This window comes from Eulemur rufifrons, chromosome 4, assembly GCF_041146395.1.
Source record: "Eulemur rufifrons isolate Redbay chromosome 4, OSU_ERuf_1, whole genome shotgun sequence".
NCBI classification, from domain to species: Eukaryota; Metazoa; Chordata; class Mammalia; order Primates; family Lemuridae; genus Eulemur; species Eulemur rufifrons.
Window position 1 is genome coordinate 82,681,685 of NC_090986.1, and position 18,178 is coordinate 82,699,862.

The 18,178-nt window shown below is 55.2% G+C and overlaps 1 protein-coding gene across 1 annotated transcript in view; it reads left to right on the forward strand.

The window, feature by feature from the left end:
- SNAP47 (synaptosome associated protein 47) overlaps positions 1-17,924 on the forward strand; it is a 42,555-nt gene extending 24,631 nt beyond the window's left edge. Inside the window, exons 4-5 of the mRNA XM_069467476.1 lie at positions 1,237-1,361; positions 17,348-17,924. Of these exons, the coding sequence (XP_069323577.1) occupies positions 1,237-1,361; positions 17,348-17,494 (272 nt within the window). The 3' untranslated portion in view covers positions 17,495-17,924. The remainder of the gene's footprint in view (positions 1-1,236; positions 1,362-17,347) is intronic.
- The last annotated feature ends 254 nt before the right edge of the window (positions 17,925-18,178 follow it).

Here is an 18,178-nt window from a genome sequence, read left to right on the forward strand (position 1 = left end):
TTGACGAGTGGAATGAGTGAGGTTCTGGGGAAAGTGTGCCTGTATGGTGGGTGTGAGGTTGAGGGGCCTCCTTCCCCCAACTCTGGTGCCTGAGCGCTCTCCACCTGGCCTAGATCTGTCCCTCCTCGGGGCCTCCTGGCAACCTGCGTCCCTGTGCTGACCTGGGCGTGGCTGGCCCTCCTCTGCTCAGCCTGTGCTAACAGGGACCGGGGACAGTGAACTTGAGAATATTGAGAGGTGATAAGGGTGGAGCTGGAGGGGAGTGAGCGAGTACGAGGTCTCTCCCCATGGAGGGTGGGTCTTGCTGGGCGTCCTGGATAATGGCCAGCTGGGCCCCACTCTTGGAGCCTTCACCCCAGATGTAGCTCCTTCTCCTTTTCTCCCCTGACAGCGTGGTTAGCAGCGGCTCCCGGGCTGCCGTGTCCCAGCCCACTGTCAGGGCAGCAGGGGCTCTGCTTTCCGCGGCGGGATCCTGGAGAGGCGCTGAGGCCACCCACCCTCCCCATCGCACTGCCTGCCCCAGCATCCTCGTAAGCGCACGCTGGGGTCCTGGGTGCTATGGAGAAGAGCAAACAAGAGATGTTAATTGAGCCCTTATCTAGGCCAGGAGGTGTGGAGGCTCTCTAAATAAAGGACAGGTGGCCCTCTGCGGGAGGTGGCCACGAGCCACATGGTGAGCACCGCCTGCACCGTTTATGGCCAGTGCGCCCCACCTGGGGTGAGACCGCCCAGCCTCGTGTGCCCTGACCGCAGGGCGACTGACTCACCTCCCACCTCGGCCGCCGCGGGTGCTCAGCCTCACTTGGCCTGGGCAGGCAGCCACTTCCTGTGCTCTGCAGAACCACAGTGTGCTTCGGGTGGCTCCGATGTCACTGCGCTTTCCCATCCTGCGTTCTGTGTGCATTTCACACAGTGAGGGGCCAGTGAGTCTTGTGTTTTCTTCTCCAAATCTGCAGTCCCCCCCCCCCAAAAAAAAATTACCACTCTTGGATAAAGGGCCTCTCTTCTGAGAGAGAGAAATAGAATTACCCCCGAGTGTTTGCAGCACTGCAGAGCCTGCCCCGTGTGGTGTGGCTCACAGAGGCTAGGGAGAGGACCAGGGACATGATGGGACATTCCGCCAGGCTGCAGGGCTGCCACCCTCCTGCTATTGCTCTCTGCAGTCCTGAGTGCTCTCGGTGGTTTGCACCTTCCAGAAGATGTCACCCTAACTGTGACAATGCTTTTCTCTTCCAGCGTCTGGGCTGATGGGCTGCACCGTGCACCAAGAGCCGCCCTCGGGGGACCAGGAGGGCAGGCCACCGCAGCTGCAGATGAGCCAGCTACTCTTCTCCGAGGGAGAAGCCAAGCAACTGGCCCAGGTAAGCTGTTCGCAGAGCCTCGTAGCTGGTGTGGTGTCCCTGCCCTCCCCAGGCTGCTCCCTTCCCCTCCCGACCGGAAACATGCTCGGGACCAGCTGCTCCTGGAGGCGGCTGTGCCACCCACCTGCTGCAGCCGCAGGGGGAGCACAGGCAGTGCCCATTTTGAGTCCACATGCCTCATGGCACGCAGACACATACGACACGCAGACATTCCCACGCACACGGCTGCCCTGGCAACCACCTTTGTCCATTTACCTGCACACGCGTGTGTGCTCAGCGTGGGCATGCGCATGTGTGTGTGTATGTGTGGTGTGGCGTGCACTGTGCTGCATGTGCCCGTGGGCGTGCGCTCTGCGTCCGTGTTCTGCGAGGGCGCTGCGGGAGCACACACGTCGCGCGCGATGGCTGTCCAGGCTGGCTGCCCAGCACTGGGTTGTCACGCAGGCTTACCACTGTTGCCCAGGAAGTTGAAATTTAAGCGTTTGATGTAAAAATGTTTAATTTGTCTTCCTGTATTGTTGCTGGCCAACATACTGGCTTTTCTTCCTCCTTTTCAAATAAGTTTCGAGGCTGTACCTAGACATCATATCATTTCATTCGCAGCTACTTCAGTACGTGACTTTAAAAGATAAGAACCATTAAAAAAGCCGTAATGCTTTTCTTACCTTAAACTATAAAAAATAAATAAAAAATAATGTCACAGTGTCATCAAATACCCAGTCAGGCTGACGCCTGCCCCGGCGTCTCGCTGTGGCACGTGCCGTTTGTTGGAATCACGGCCTGCGAGGCCGTCCCAGGCAAGGGCCTCGTGACGTGCAGCTTGCGTCGTCCCTGAGTCCCTGGCGGTTGGTCTGCTGAGCAGCCAAGTTGTGTGCTGTGCTGCGAGCGTGCACTGGGACCCTCTGGCTCGTGTCCAGAGGGTGCAGGCTGCATCCCTGAGCCTGCGCGTCAGCGGGCAGCCCTGGGTCTGCGTCGGGCTCAGCCCCGTTTTTGGAAAGAGCGTGTCGTGGGCACCTCTGCCCACCTCCATCGGGGGTTGGTAAACATGGCGTATCTCTTAAACCTGTTTTTAAAAACTAATTCTTACTTTACGTGTCTGCATAAGCATGAACTCCTTTGAGCTCAGCTCTTTCCTTTTTGGGAAAAAAGTGTTCATCTTTGCTATGGGATATTTTAAATAGACATCACTTGTCACTTTTTCCTCCTGGTCTGTCTTAGTCATTTTTAGCAGTGACACACAAAAGTGCTGCTTTTTAGCTGTCACTAGCACATTCTGCAGATTACTAGTCACTTCTTCTCATAGGCCCATTGATTTCAGAACGCACTCTGCACAGGTCTTGTTTGCTTGGGGTTTTTGAGAAACCTTCATACTATGAAGGCAAACCTGCTTGCCTGGGTTTTCCTGGCGTCCTGAGAGCCTCTGGGAGGGTGTGGGCCTGAGGCCGGTGGAATCTGAGCACGCCCCTCCCCCAGGAAGGTGTCTGCGGCCAAGACGCTCACTCTGTGTCTCACTGTCATGTTTAGGCTGACGTGGAAACAACGCTTTGGGATGAAAAGCAGGAATTTTTCCTGTTGGTTCAGGTGGTGGCTGTGCAGTGTGCCCTTCACCTCAAGGCCAGGGAGCGACAGGGAGACGTCAGCGTGAAGAGGCAGAGAGCCGAGGCAGAACAGGGCTCCTCAGTGACCTCGTGGGACGCTGTCTTTCCTGTGACGGCGCAGGTGTTGTCATCAGGAGGCGTCCCAGAGCCCAGCAGGGTCTGACGCTGGGAGCAGTCAGGCCCCGGTCTCAGGTGCAGCAGCAGGAGAGGGCCGGGCGGGGAGGGGCCGGGGGGCACAGGGGACCAGGGCAGCACGCCGGCAGACGCGGGCCTCCTTCCTCGCAGCAGCAACCTAGTTGCACACAAGACTGTCTTTTTGAGGCAAAACACATGTTTCCTATTTAGAGAAGAATTCTTAGCTGTACAGTTGAAGCCCAAGCGCAAGTCAGAATGAGTTAAATTTCTGGGGAAAACAAAAATGCAAGAAACCCTCCTCCGTCCAGCTGTGGTTTTTGTTGCAAATGCTATTAAAGCCATCACGCTGAAACGTGTCCTGGTGGTGTGCATTGCAGTCGGGGCTGCCAAGGCAGAGCATGGCTGAGCCTGTGCGGGGCCGGGCGGGGGCCGGGCGGGGGCTGGCGTGGCAAGCCCTGGGGTCTGCGGTCCACCCCGGCTCCTGCGTCACTGCGGCCGGCCACGGAGGGCGGGTGGCTGGGAGGCTGCGGGAGGTGGGTTTGGCAGAGCCCCTCTGCTCGCTCCTCAGGGCCCGGGGCCTGGACACGTGGAACAAAAGGTGGCCTTTGGCTGTTCCCTCAGGGCATTCCAGGTTGGAGGGAAGCTTCTTTTTTTTTTTTTTGAGACAGAGTCTCACTCTGTTGCCCGGGCTAGAGTGAGTGCCGTGGCGTCAGCCTAGCTCACAGCAACCTCAAACTCCTGGGCTTAAGCGATCCTCCTGTCTCAGCCTCCCGAGTAGCTGGGACTACAGGCATGCACCACCATACCCGGCTAATTTTTTGTATATATATATTTTAGTTGTCCATATAATTTCTTTCTATTTTTAGTAGAGACGGGGTCTCACTCTTGCTCAGGCTGGTCTTGAACTCCTGACCTCGAGCGATCCACCCGCCTCGGCCTCCCAGAGTGCTAGGATTACAGGCGTGAGCCACCGCGCCCGGCCGAAGCTTCTTCCTAATCTCCGTTTCTCTGTCTTGTCCCACTTTGGTGTCTTTCCGTCCTGCCTCCCCATGTCCCCAGGGAGAAACCAGGCAGACGTCACGGCCTTGGCTGCAGCAGGGATGGCCACTGCTCTGGGTTCTGGCCACCATTTCTAAGAGGAAGGGCGCACGGTGGCTTGTCCCAGCAGGTGCCAGTCACAGGGACCACTGGTCAGGGCAGCTGGTCTGCCACTGTCTGAAACCTCCATAAACAGCGAACGCAAAGCACAGACATTAAAAGGAAGACTGGCGTGATTCAGTCACTTCAGTCAAAGTCAGTGAGTTCAGTGGAAACAGAGCTGGCGGGTTGGTGTGGGGAGGGTCTGGCTGAGCCCGCCTGGCTGGTGGGGTTCACGGGCAGGACTCGGAGGCCGGGCAGCTTCCGAGGCTCCTGAGGACCCGGGTCCTTCTGTCCTCACTTCTGTGTCTGTGGTGACACCACCACTGTTTGCTCAGCAGCTTGATATCCTACATGGACCTGCTCTGGCAATCAGCTGGAACGTTCCGGAAGTCATTCTGGGTTCTCTGCTTGCTGTGAAACTACCTTAAGAAGTTAACGTCCTTTTCTGTATGTTCTTTCTGTCTTCGAAGCTATGGAACCCACTTCATGTCTGCAGCTCTCCCCCGCTGCTGTTTCTCTGCCCCCACCCTGGTGTCTCTGACTCTGCTCCCCTCAGTTCATCCGCATCGTCTCCTCGTCAGACACGATGTTCATGTTCAGCTGGGTGCAGTGGCACGCACCGTAGTCCCAGCTCCTCGGGAGGCTGAGGCAGGAGGATCGCTTGAGCCCAGAGTGTGAGGCTGCAGTGAGTTGTGATGGCGCCACTGCACTCCAGCCTGGGCAACAGTGAGGCCCTGTCTCTAAAACATAAATAAAAATAAAAAGATAATCATATTCAAGGCGTATCTTTCAACCTGAAATAACTGCCCCGGTTTCCCTGAGCTCACTATCCATGTGCAGGGACGAGAGCTCCCTGCGTCCTGGGCACCTGCAGGTCCCGAGTCACAGACGGAGCTGCGCTCAGTGCTGCGTGCGCCTGCGTGCGTGCACGTCGCCCGTCTGGGAGTTGGAGGGCGGGCCGTGGCAGAGCGCACGCGGGGCAGGCTCTGCAGGAGGAAGCTGGATGTATCGTGTGCCCGGCAGGAACTGCCAGCCAAGTGGGGAGTTTGGGTCTTGTCCTGTACGTGGTTTAGAATCATTGGAGATCATGGGCAAGGAGGGCTGGGATAATTCCAGACGTTTTTCCTTTTCCATTCAGGTTCTCCCAGCATCCTGAGCTTTCCTCTGGAGCTTGTTCCCAGGCCGTTTGTTCAGTCATTATTATGGGCTACAGTGGAAAGGTTGGCTTTGGGGGTTGGTGAGGTTGCATGATGCTGCTTGTATTCATGGCTTTGATACGAGTCCAGGTATTAGCACTGAGTTGGTCCATGCATCCCAGGGTCTCTTTAGTTTTGAGTTATCGTTAATCAATGCTCTGACATCATATCCTATGTCTCTTCTAAATGTTAAACCATGGGAACAAAGACAAGATGCCCCCGCAGCTTCCACCACCCGCACGCATGGGAGGCTGCGTCCTGTGAGGGGCCTTGGGCCAGGCGTGGGGCCCGGGCTCAGCACGTGTCTCCAGGGCGTCCCTAATTCAGACACAACTGCCATGGCCTGAAAGACGAATCTCAGGGAGATGGCATGCCTCAGTTTTAAATACTCATCGTGTTTTCCCCTCTGCTCCGCTGGCCAGCTGGGCCGCTGGTAGCCTCAGCACCACCCGCCTCCGAACAGCCTCCCCCGGCCCCTCCCGTCCTCTCCAGTCTCGGGTGAGCCACAGGCGCACGTATGGCCGCTCGGAGCTCCTGTGCACCGGGCGTGCTGGTGGTGGAACCAGCCCTGGGCTGTGGGACCTGTGGAGCCACAGGGGCAGGGAGTCCTAGCCGGCTGCAACCCTGGGGGTCCCAGACACCCACGGGTGTGAGCAGAGACCACCTGGAAGCTGTGGGCACAGGGGCCTGCTCTGGGCCAGGATTGCAGACATCCAAGCAGGCCCCGCCCAGAGCAGCTCCCAGACCACCAGGAAGAGACCAGCTGCCCCAGGAGACTTGGTGCTGGTGGGGGGGGGTTCGTCGTCCCTGTCTCCCACTCATCACTCAACGAGGGTCGGGTCTTCAGGTCAAGGGTCGGGTTATTTCATTACTGAACACCTGACTGTGGGAGGTAATGCATGTTATAGTAGTGTGGAATTTCTCTTTATTAACTTGTTTTTATTGCGGTAAAACACATATAGCACAGATTTTGCCATTTTAACCATTTTTAAGTGTGCATTTCCATGGCGTCAGTCGCATTGAGGATATTGTGCAACCATTGCTCCTGTTTCCAAAACCTGTTCCTCATCCCAAGCAGAGACGCTGTTCCCACTAAGCAGTACCCCCGTGTTTCTGCCCCCAGCCCTGGCACCCGAGTCGCCCGTCCCTGTGAATCTGACGACTCTAGGTCCCTCACGGGAGTGGGATCACATGGGATTTGTCCTTTTTTGTCTGGCTTATTTCGCTGAGCATGTCCTCAAGGCCAATCCATGCCGTAGAGTGAGTCAGTATTTCCCTCCATTCATTGTTTCATTCATTCATTTATTTATTTGATTTGATTTAATTTGTTTATTTATTGATTCTTTTTGAGACAGAGTCTCACTCTGTTGCCCGGGCTAGAGTGAGTGCGGTGGTGTCAGCCTAGCTCACAGCAACCTCAAACTCCTGGGCTCAAGCGATCCTCCTGCCTCAGCCTCCCGAGTAGCTGGGACTACAGGCATGAGCCACCGCGCCCGGCCCTCCCTCCTTTTTTATAACTGGATGAAAGTCCATCGTGTGGCTGGACCACGGCATGTTTGTCCACTCATCTGTTTACTGTCACCGGTTGCTTCCACCTGTGACCACGGTGAGTGGCCTGCTGCGCACACTGAGGTGGGAGCGTCAGTCCTGCCCTCAGTCCGCCAGGTACACAGCAGGGCCCCCTCATCTGCAGTGGACATGCTCCAAGACCCCAGTGGGTGCCTGACACCACAGATAGCACCAAATCCCATGTATGTTATTGTAGTTTTTTTTCCTGTGCATGCATACCTATGGTAAAGCATAATTTATAAATCAGGCCCAGTAAGAAATTAACAACAACAATGATAAAATGGAACAATTATAGCAATATGCCAGCATCACTACCCTTGTGCTTGGGGACCATTAATAAGTAAAATAAGAATTACTGTACTTAAACACAAGAACTGTGATTGCGTGACAGTCCACGTGGTCACCGAGACAAGGCGGCTGCTGAGTAACAGAGGGCAGGTGGCATTGTGCACCCCTGTGGCTGTCCGGGCGGGTGCAGCAGGATGGGAGAGATTTCTCAACAGTGAGTGTGTAATGTAACACTTACAGATTGTTCCTGGAATTTTTTATTTGATATTTTCAGTTTCATTTAATATTTTTCGGTTGCCTGCAGAAAGCAAAACCGTAGGTAAGGGGGGAGTCGACTGCACCCCCGGGCGCGGAACGGCCAGGTCGAGTGGTGGTTCTCGGCTTAGCTGCTCAAGGAAGCACCAGCTGCTCCCCACAGCGGCTGCAGCATTTTGCATTGCCCCCGGCAGGGTGCAAAGGTTTCAGTTCTTCTGCATCCTTGCCAACACTTGTCCCTGTTCTAACATCATTCCAGCCATCCTGGTGTGTGAAGTGATATCTCACTGTGGCCTGGATTTGCATTTCCCTGGTGGCCAGTGGTGCTGAGCCTCTTGTCATGTGCTTACTGGCCATTTGGATGTCTTTGGAGAGATGTCTGCTCACCTCCTTTGCCCGTTTAGTAGTTAGGTCGTTGGCCTTCTTGTTGTTCAGTGGAAGGAGTCCTTATGTGTTCTAGATGTCAGGCCCCAAGCAGATATGATCTGCAGACATCTCCATTCCTTAGCTTGTCCTTTGACCTTCTTAATAATGTCCTTTCATGCTGTCCAGACACCAACCCCAGCGGGTTTACTGCCGCTCACTTCTGGCCCTAACTCTCCGGAGTGGACGCAGGCCCCTCAAGGTAAAGGCCATGGCCCCAGCAAGGCTGCCGCACCCGAGACGCCGGCTGCGGTCAGTCCCCGGGCCATTCGCACTTCCCACCCACCAGCCACAAGTCGGGGTTTCCAGGCCCCTTCTCAGGCTTGATAATGCACCGGAATGATTCGCAGACCCCAGGAAGGCCCTTTCTTAAGATTACAGTTTTGGTGCAAAGGATGCAAATCGTACACAGCGAAGTGACACTGAGAGTGGGTCTGGGAGGGCCCGCAGGTGACGCTCCCATGCCCTTTCCCTGTGGGATTGGTGCGTCACCTTCCGGGAAGCTCCACGGAGCCTCGGTGTCCAGAGATTTTGTTGGGGTTTCATATGGCAGTTGTGATCGATCAAATCATTGGTCACATGATTGAACATGGTCTCCAGCACTGCCCCCGCCCAGCTGACATCTGCCGGGACGCCCCAAGCCCCACCCTCTAACCACAGGGCTCATGTTCCTGGCATGGCTGCCCCATGCTGGAGCTACTGGGGGCCCACAGTGAGTCACTGCGTTACCGTAAATTCAGGCATGGTCCCGAGGGCTCACAAACAACAGAGACACTCCTGTCACTTTGGAAATCCCCGAGACTTATATTCTCCCTCCCAGGAACCAGGAACAAAGGCCAGTCGAATTCTTTATAATACAACAGATTGCACAGAGCTTTTAGTTCTGATGAAGTCCAGCTTATCTATCTTTCTCCTTCTGTTTGTGCTTTTGGTGTCACATCTAAGAATCCGTTGCCAGAGCCATCCCAGGTCCTGAAGATTTAGCCGTGTGTTTCTCCTAAGGGTTTATAGTTTTAGCTGTTACGTTTAGGTTGTCAATCGATTTTGAGTTAATTTTTTGATATGGAGTGATCTAAGGGTTCAACTTCATCCTTTTGCATGTGGCTGTCTAGTTTTCCCAACACTGTTTGGTACCCAGGCTATTCTGTCCCCATTGCACCGTCTGTCACCCCCTGTGGAAAATCCATTAACCGTAGGTGTTCTGGTTTCTCTCTTAATTCTGTCCTATGGTTAAGTGTCACTGTTTTGATTACCGTAGTTTTGTAGTAAGTCCTGAAGTTGGGAAGTGTGAGTACTCCAACTTCGTTCTTTTTCAAAATTCCTGTGGCTATTCCAGGTCCCTACAGTTCCATGTGAATTGGAGGATCAATCTTTCCATTTCTTTATTTAAAAAATGCTGTTGGAATTTGATAGGGACTGCACCAAGTAGTACTGCCATTTTGCCAATATTAGGTCTCCCGATCCAGGAACACAGGGTGTCTTTCCATTTTTTCAGTCCTTGATTTCTTTCACTAGTGCTTTGTAGTTTTCAGTGTACAAGTCTTTTACCTCTTTGGATAAATGTGTTCCTAGGATAAATGTGTCTTATTCTTTTGGATGCTGTTATAAGTGGAATTATTTTCTTAACTTCCTTTTCTGAGTCTTCATTATTACTTTATAGAAACACTACTGATTGGCCGGGCACAGTGGCTCATGCCTATAATCCCAACACTCTGGGAAGCGGAGGTAGGAGGATCACTTGAGGTCAGGAATTCGAGACCAGCCTGAGCAAGAGCAAGACCTGGTCTCTACTAAAAATAGAAAAAATTAGCTGGGTGTCGTGGTGTGCGTCTGTAGTCCCAGCTACTCGGGAGGCTGAGGCAGGAGGATCACTTGAGCCCAGGAGTTTGAGGTTGCTGTGAGCCGGACTGACACCACGGCACTCTAGCCCGGGCAACAGAGCAAGTCTCTGTCTCAAAAAAAAAAAAAAAAAAAAAAAAAAAAAAACCCACAACTGATTTTTCTTGTGTTGATCTTATATCCTGCAACTTTACTGGATTAGGTTTTTAGTTGTGGCAGTTCTTTGTGGAGTCTTTCTGTGGTTTTCTCCATTACAACCATGGCCTCTGCAAGCAAGGGCAGTGTTGCTGCTTCCTTTGCAGCACGGGTCCTTTTTCTGGCCTCGTGGCCCTGGCCAGGCCTTGCAGGGGTGCAGGCCAGCTTCTCCTTCCTCATCTCTGGGGAGGGTTTCAGGCTTCTCCTCTGGCCATGCTGTTGGATGTGCATTTCTTTCAATTGCCCTGAGTCACATTGAAGAAGTTCTTTCTACTCCTAGTTTTCTGGTTTTTTTTTTTAATCATGAAAGGATGTTGGGCTTGGCACTGCCCTTTCTGCGTCAGTTGTGATGATTGTGTGGTTTTTCTCTTCGTTCTGTGGATGTGGTGGATCATGTGGACCTTCTTACCCCGAAGCCCGTACTCAGGGTCGGCACCACGTGGCTGCGGTTTGCTGGTGCGGTCACGTGCCACACAGCGCCGCTTCCGTCAGCGCAGCCCGCCTGTACTGCAGTGTCCTGTCGGACTACAGCAGAGCCGAAAAGTCCGTCACCTGGATGTAGGCCTCGGCTAACGTGCGTTTGTGTCTTAGATTTTAACAAAAAAGTTTGAAAAGTCAAAAAAAATAAAATTTTAAAAATAGGAAAAAACTTACAGAATGAGAATGTAACAGGAAAATATTTTCAGGCAACTGCACAGTGTGTTTGTGTTTTAAGCTAAGTGTTATGACAGACTCAAAAGTCTTAAAAAATTTAAAAGTTTATAAGATAAAAAGTTACAGTAAGCCACGATTAACTATTGAAGAAAAACTTTTTTAAAATAAATTTGGTGCAGGCGAAGTGTGCGGGGTCGTGAAGCCTGCGGGAGCGTCTGGTACCGTCACTCGCCCAGGTGGCATCCAGCCCTGCGGGCTCCCTGCGTGCGCAGTGAGCACAGAGTTCCCGGCCTCATCTGTGATGCTGTGTCCTTGCTGCACCTGCCTGTGTTTAGACACGTCTGGACACACGGGCACTTACACGGCCACAGCTGCGTCGCAGTTGCCTGCAGCGCCCACACGTCGCTCGCTGCGGCCCCAAAGCAGGAGGCTGCACCACAGCGCTCGGGCGCGTGGCGGTTGCACCAGTCAGGTGTGTGTGGACGCTGCTGTCACGGTGACGGCCCCACCCGCCAACGCGTATCTCAGCAGGTGTCCCAGTGGTCCAGCGCCCATGATTGTATTTCAGCACGTTGCGTTTCCACTTTCCTTCATCTCAAAGGATTTACCAGTTTCCCTTCCTTGACCTTTTGGTAGTTTACTTTGTGAATGTTCTAGTTTTCCATGTTCCTGGTTTCATTCCACCGTGGTCAGAGAAGACACCTGTTATTTCAGGCTGAAGCTCGTGGAGGCTCCTTGCGCGGCACGCGGTCTGTCCTGGGGTGTCTGCATCGGGGGGCAGGCAGCTGCTGTCTGGGGCGAGAGTCCTGCGTGGTCTCCAGGTCCGGTGGGTCCACAGCGCTGCCCAGTCCTCTATTTCCTGACCGATCGTTTGTGTAGAGCTCTGTCTTTTATTGACATCTGTTTAACAACTTTTAAAAACAGCCAGCAAGTGTCGTGCAGGCTTTGGGTCAGGCTGGGAAGTGGGTTTTGTGTGGTCTTTGAGGCAGCCTAGCCCGTCTGTGCTGAGTGGACGAGGGCAGTGCCGGCAGGCAGGAAGCTGGGCCTGGCGGGGTCCTGGCAGTGCGTGCGTGGATGGCGGGTCATGTGACTCCCCCAGTGCCAGGCCCCGTTCCCACCCCCTTTCCGCAGAGCAGTGTCCTGCCACGAGGCCCGCACCCACAAGGAAGGGCATCAGGCGTGCTGTGGGCTATGCCCCTGTCAACTGGGAAGAGCCACATTTAAAAATTTTATTTCTATTTCTATTTTTTTATTTAATTTTTTTTTTTAGAGACAGAGTCTTACTCTGTCACCCAGGCTGGAGTGCAGTGGTGTCATCATAGTTCACTGCAGCCTCGAACTCTTAGGCTCAAGCAGTCCCCTCACCTCAGCCTCCTGAGTAGCTGGGACTACAGGCACAACACAATAGCCAGCTAATTTTTTAACTTTTTGTAGAGATGGGGGTCTCACTATCTTGCCCAGGCTGGTCTCGAACTCCTGGCTTCAAATGATCCTCCCACCTCAGCCTCTCAAAGTGCTGGGATGTGCTGGGATGACAGATGTGAGCCACTGCGCCTGGCCAAGAGCCAAATTTTAATGCATTTTCAGCTTGTTTCCTGTTTTGAGGGGATTGCTGAAGGTCTCCCATCCAGGTGTGACATGCACCTTCAGTGGTGCTCCTTTCAGATTAATCAAATGTTTCATTTTGGTGAGGGCTTGTTGCTCTCTTACACACTGACCCTCTTAATGGGAAACTCCCTTGTGGTCTTATAGCAGGAGCCTGGATCAGATCCACTGGACAGTCCAGACCAGCCCCCAGGGCACCCTCTGTTCCCTGCCGTTCTATGTCCCAGTCTTGAGCAAGCTTGGCCACTTATGACCGGTGGGGCTGACAGAGGCAGCATGAGGCCGAGGGACCCCTGAAGGCATGAGCTGGCCAGCTCTCCCATCTCAAAGGCCCCTAGGAACAGCGAGGCCCGGGGGGTCCCGAGGTGGGGAGCCCAGACCCCCACGGCCCCCAGGAATGCAGGAGGGGACTATGCAGGCCCAGGGTGGTCTGCAAGTGCCGAGTGTGACAGATGGCAGCCGAGAGTGTTGTTTACGGCCTCCAGGGCTTTGGCCACAGCGAAAGCCAACTTTCCCCTCTTAACTACCTCTGCAGCACGTTAATGGCCCCGACTGGAGAACTATTTCAAGTTGCAGACAGCTTGATTTATCCCAGCTCTGTTCTTAAATGGTTGCTAATTTCTCACTGCAAGAAAATTCACAGTTCCTTGGTGAGTCAGCTCAATAACAAGCCCGGGGCAGACACCACAGCTAACGGAGCCCTTACGCTCAGGGCAGCTAAGTCCTGGTCTGCATGGCCAGGCTTGGCCCAGGTTTTGCTCTCAGGCTGTGTGGGGTGTGTGGGGACAACAGCCGGGGCTCACAGATGGTTTGGAAGCGTCAAGACCCTGTGTTCTACAGAGGGGGTTCCCCCCTGGCTGCGGTTGGGCCAGGGACGCTTTAGGGCCCCGCCCTAGCCTGCAGCTTGACGGCACATGTATCTAAACTCGTCTGCTGGGCGAGTAGACCCACGCTACTCCATTCAGCTCTCTGTCCATAATTTAGTTTTTGTCTTTATAAATAAAGTGGAAATGCTGAAAATCGTGGACTCTCCCCACATTTGCTCTGTGTGTACCTGGCGTGACGTCACTGTCAGCCCAGATGGCCTTGGTGGCGCTGGGCCCGAGTCCGCCAGAGCTTTATGGAGACAGAGGCTCTTGTGGCAGGTGACAGAGTGGAAGGCACTTCTTCCAGAACAGCTGCTGCCCAGGTCTGCGGAGCCTGCAGAGTCCCCTCGCCGGGGACTTACGTGCTGTCCTGGGGCCCACGGCCGTCCACTTCCCTCCTCGGCCTCGTTAGTTCTCTGGCTCCGTCCGTTCACGTTGTGCCTCCCACTTCCTGCCTGAGTCCCTTCCGGCTGCCCGCTTCCCGGCTCGAGGACCGGAGCTTGCTGCTTGGCGCCGTCGGGCATCTGCAGCCGCACTGAGCCCGAGAGCTCGCCTTGCTCCTGTGGTTTCTCTCAAAATGCTTCTCCTGGGCTGTGCTCCCATCGGACTGTCGCATGTCCTGCCTGTGCATATGTGGACGGTGTCTTTCTTCAAAGTGTAGAAAAGTTAGTTTCTCCCCAAACCCAAAGGCCCTTTAAACAGGTGATTTCGGTGGAGGTGGCGCTGGCGGGAGGGCAGGCGGTTGCTGGGCTGGTTTGCTGGTGGCTCGGGCTGGGGAGAGCCCAGCGCGGGCTCCCAGAGGCCACGCGATGTTCCCGGGCTGGCCGCATTGCACATCGATGACTAGACGGCTTGTCATCCCAGGCCTCGGGAGGAACGGCCGTTCTCAGGCTTGGCCAGACTCCGTGTGCTCCATTCTTTCCGTCCCTGTTATATGGAATGCACACGATCCCATTTAATTACTTCAGCCCCTTTCTTAAAGGAAAAAGACTCTGGACCCGTGTTCCACAGGCACTAGTAGTTTGAAGGTTAACGCAGGAATTTTCTTTGTCTGCCGACCTCACAGCTGTAAAGATCTCTTGTGTAGCTTTGCAGCATTAATTAATTTCAAGTGCAATTTTGGCAGGCAGGCTGAGGGTCTCAACAGGCTGTTTGGAATGAGTTCTGTTTTTTAAGGCCTTCCACTTGGTGAGACTTTCTCTGAATCAAAAAGTTGAATGGGAACAGCCTTTATTTCGAATGTGTACACAGTAGAATGCCCCAGCTTTTGTACGCAGATCAGCTGGTGTTGGTCACAGTTAATTATATGTGCGTATTATTACAGTGTTTATTAGGCAAAGGCCCAGAATATAGATATTTTTGCTTTTGCCACTGTTCGATTGTGGACTGCGAAAAGGTAGTTCATTCAGCCTGTTTTTTAAACATTAATTTTATTTTGTAGTTGACAAACAATTGTCCATATGGGGCACATGGTGATGTTCTGATACGTAGAACGTGTAGTGATCAGACCAGTGTGATTAGCACACCCGCCATCTCACGCGGCTGTCATTCAGCCTTTTGACGGGTGGCGGGCGGAAGTGCAGGACACGGGGGGACGGGCGTCGTGCCGCGCTGTGGTTGTGATCATGTGGCTCTGGGCGCCTTGACTGGTGGCTGGTCCAAGCGAGACGTGCTGTGCATGTGACACTCACACTGGCTTGCCAGGACCTTGTGTGAAAGAAGAATATGACATATCATCCATATCAGTGTCGCGATTGCATGTTGAAATGGTAGTATTTTGGATATTGGAGTAAGTAAAATATTCTGGTAAAATTAATTTTACCTGTCATTTTTTACGTATGCACGTGGGGGTGTCTGAAGACGTGAAGTGGCCCTTCCGGGCGGCCCTGTGGCCGTGTCCTTGTGGACTCTCAGGGCTGTGGAGCCAGCGCGGGGCCTGGGCCCGGCCTCCCTGGATGTGTCAGGGCCTTTCCACTGTCCTTGAGGGGACGTGCGATTTCTGGCAGGGTGCTGGGATATGACCTGAGTGGGGTGTGTCCCAGTGGTGCCCACAGCGCTCCCTGCCACGGCGGCTCAGCCGAGGTGGAGCCGGGGGCGCGTCACCTCGTGTAAGACGCAGAATGAGTTTGAGGCTCAACTGAGAGAAAGTGGCAGCGTTCTTAGAGCAATGTCAGCTGCCTTGCACAGGTCTCCAAACTCCTACCTCTTCTTTAGAACAGTGGAGGGTGAAGAAACAGAAAGCAAAGTTGGATGTGTGCGTGTTTTCTGGGCGCATACGTGGACGGAGGGAGGGGGAAGATGCGTGAAAATGCCCCACGGCACTGACGGCGTGGTCTGACGGGCAGCGATCAGGACTGTGGACGGCTTTTGTTTTTCCTCCAGTTTCTCTCTTGTTTCTAATTGTCTACGTGCACTGTTACCATCAGGATAAAAGCAAGTGGCCGTGGAGGTGGCAGGACTCTCGCGTGGCTGGTGGGAAGCCTTCGTGTCGAGGGTTCTGGCCGGGACCTGGGCTTCCCTTGGGGCCGAGTCACAAAAAGCCCCTCTCCCCAGCTGTGGTCCTGAAGGACGTTTCAGTTTAAACAAACTTAAATCACATTTTAATGCAGTTGACAAGGACAGGGACTCAGAGAAGAGACTTGGCGCAGGTCCGTGTCCACACCCGGTGGACCCTGGGGAGGCCTCGTCACGGGCCCTGAGTGTTGGGATGTGTGCGGCGGCGGTTTCCCCGCGAGCACCTCCGATCCCAGCGAGAGGGGCAGACGGAGGGGAACCTGCCACCCGGCGGGGAGCTGCCGTTTCCTGTCCTCCCGATTCCAGGGCTTGGGCACCAGCCATGTGAGCTCATGGGAGAGGGAGATGGAAAAGACCTCCTGTATGAGGTCACCGCCCCCCAGCCGCTGACCCCCCCATATACTTTCCAGAGCCCCATCCAGTTTCTAAGTCATGACTCAACTGATGGACTTTCCGTCAGTTCCCAGAGGGTGAGACTCCGGCTCACACCAGGAGTTTGTTCATCTGTCTCATGACAGAGATCACAGCGAGGACGCTGTTTGGAAAGAGCGACGTGGCTCTTCTCACCTCTCCTCGCTTTGCCGCGCCCTGGCGTGACCCCAGCCCCCACCCCGTCCACGCAGAGGGGTGGGCTCGGCCGGTGCGGCTCCCATGTGCATGTGGCCACCCTGGCAGGGCCCTTTCCGGTTTTCACAGCTTGTTCGCATTTGTGATCTCATGTGAGCCGTGAGTTCCCATGGAAGAAGCTGGATCTGACCGCCCTGCCCTCCCTCCTGGCCACCTCCGCCTTTGTCCTGTTTCTTGTTGCTTAGGCGGCATCAGGAGGCATCGCCAAGGCTTCCGGTCAGGTCGGGGGTGGGCCAGGAGGGCAGGCGGCGTCCCTGTGACTAAACCCCGAGCCGTCCGCATCCCACCAGGCTGCGGCCCTGCCTGCCACACGGCAGCGGAGAGCCGGGGCACCGGGCTTCCCGCTGTGCTTGGGGCCCTGCCCTCGATCGCCACTGCCCCTGCCGCAGGGGCCCGGCCGTGGGGACTCAGTACCCAGGGCAGCTCCCGTGGGTCGGCGTCCGTGGGCCCTTGCTCCTGACCTAACCAGCGGTCTGGAACTCTCCCTGAAGTACGGGAACACCTTTACTGCAAGTGGTGGGTCACTGAACTTTCTTTTAAAATGTGTTCCTTTGTGTTGCCACGTAAGTATTTTAAGTTGTTAAACAAATCCAGGCTCAGTGAGCGAGCAGGTGAACCAACGCTTCGCAGTGCGTCGGTCATGGACCCGGCGGCGGGGTCAGAACCAAGGGGCCTGTGCGTGTCCTTGGCCAGCAGCGCCCCAGGGACACTCCTCGCGGCTCGTGGCATTCCCGTGGGCAGCACGCACCGCTGCCTTCCCGAGCACACCCGCCAGGCCCCGGGTGCCGCTGGCACTTCCACACGTGCTCTGCCGAGGGTGCGTGCCGCGCAGTTCCTCCTCCACGGGGGGCCGTTGGCGTTTGTGTGGGAAACATCTCGCACCTACAGACAAGACAAGGGTTTTACTTTTCTTTCTAAACCCTATTTCGCCCACGTCCGTCTGCAGCCAGTACCTGAGTGCAGACAGCCCGGGAAGGGCCCGCACGGCAGAGGGCCCGGTGCGGGGCGTGGCGGGACGCGGGGCTGCGGTGTGTGCAGAGTGCGGGGAGGCAGCTCACCGGTGGTCTTGCGCTTCTCCGCAGATCCTGAGGAGGATGAAGGGGCTGGCCCTGGGCGCTGAGACGGAGCTGGAGAGGCAGGACGAGGCCCTGGACGGCATGGCCACGGCTGTGGACCGGGCGACCCTGACCATCGACAAGCACAACCGGCGGATGAGGAAGCTGATGTAGAGCTGCCTTCCTCCCACAGGCCTGCCCCGGGCTCCTGTCTCTGCCCCGCACGTGCCCCCAAGATCAAGGCCTGGAAGGTGGTGCTGTTGGGACACCCCAAGGGAGGTATCTATCTCACTCGGGGCCTGAGACTATGGGGGCCGCGCACCCAGCTCAGTGGCTGCTCTGCCCAGCAGGGCCGTGGCAGCCTGGCCCAGCGCGGAGGCTGTGCCTTCCCCCTCCCCTGTTTCTGTGAGTGTGAGAGGGAGATGTCAGTCACGAGGGGTCTCCCTGCAGGTGTCTGCAGGATGTTCTGTGAACAGGGCAGAGTCAGGAACCCAGGACAGCCCCACGGCCTCCAGGGCGCAGGCCCGCCCGCCACATTCGCCCCGTCCTGCGTATTTGCTGGTTGCCATGTTTTTGACCAAAAGTGAAAACAGCATGACTGTACCTTAAAAAAAAAAGTGTCGATTTTGCTTTCATGGCTTTATTTCCATCCAGATATAAAAGGGAAGTGCTAGTTTTAGAATTTTCCTTAAAGATGCATGTCAGTGTTCCCTGCCAAGTGGTGCTGTGCGTCCCGGGCGCCCTCGAGGACGTGGGGTGCACGGCTGTCCTGCACAGGGAGGTTGGCATGGCCCTGGCCAGCGGCCCCGCCCCATCACAGCGGCCCGGGACGGCCATGCCTCGGAAGCCCTGTCCTCA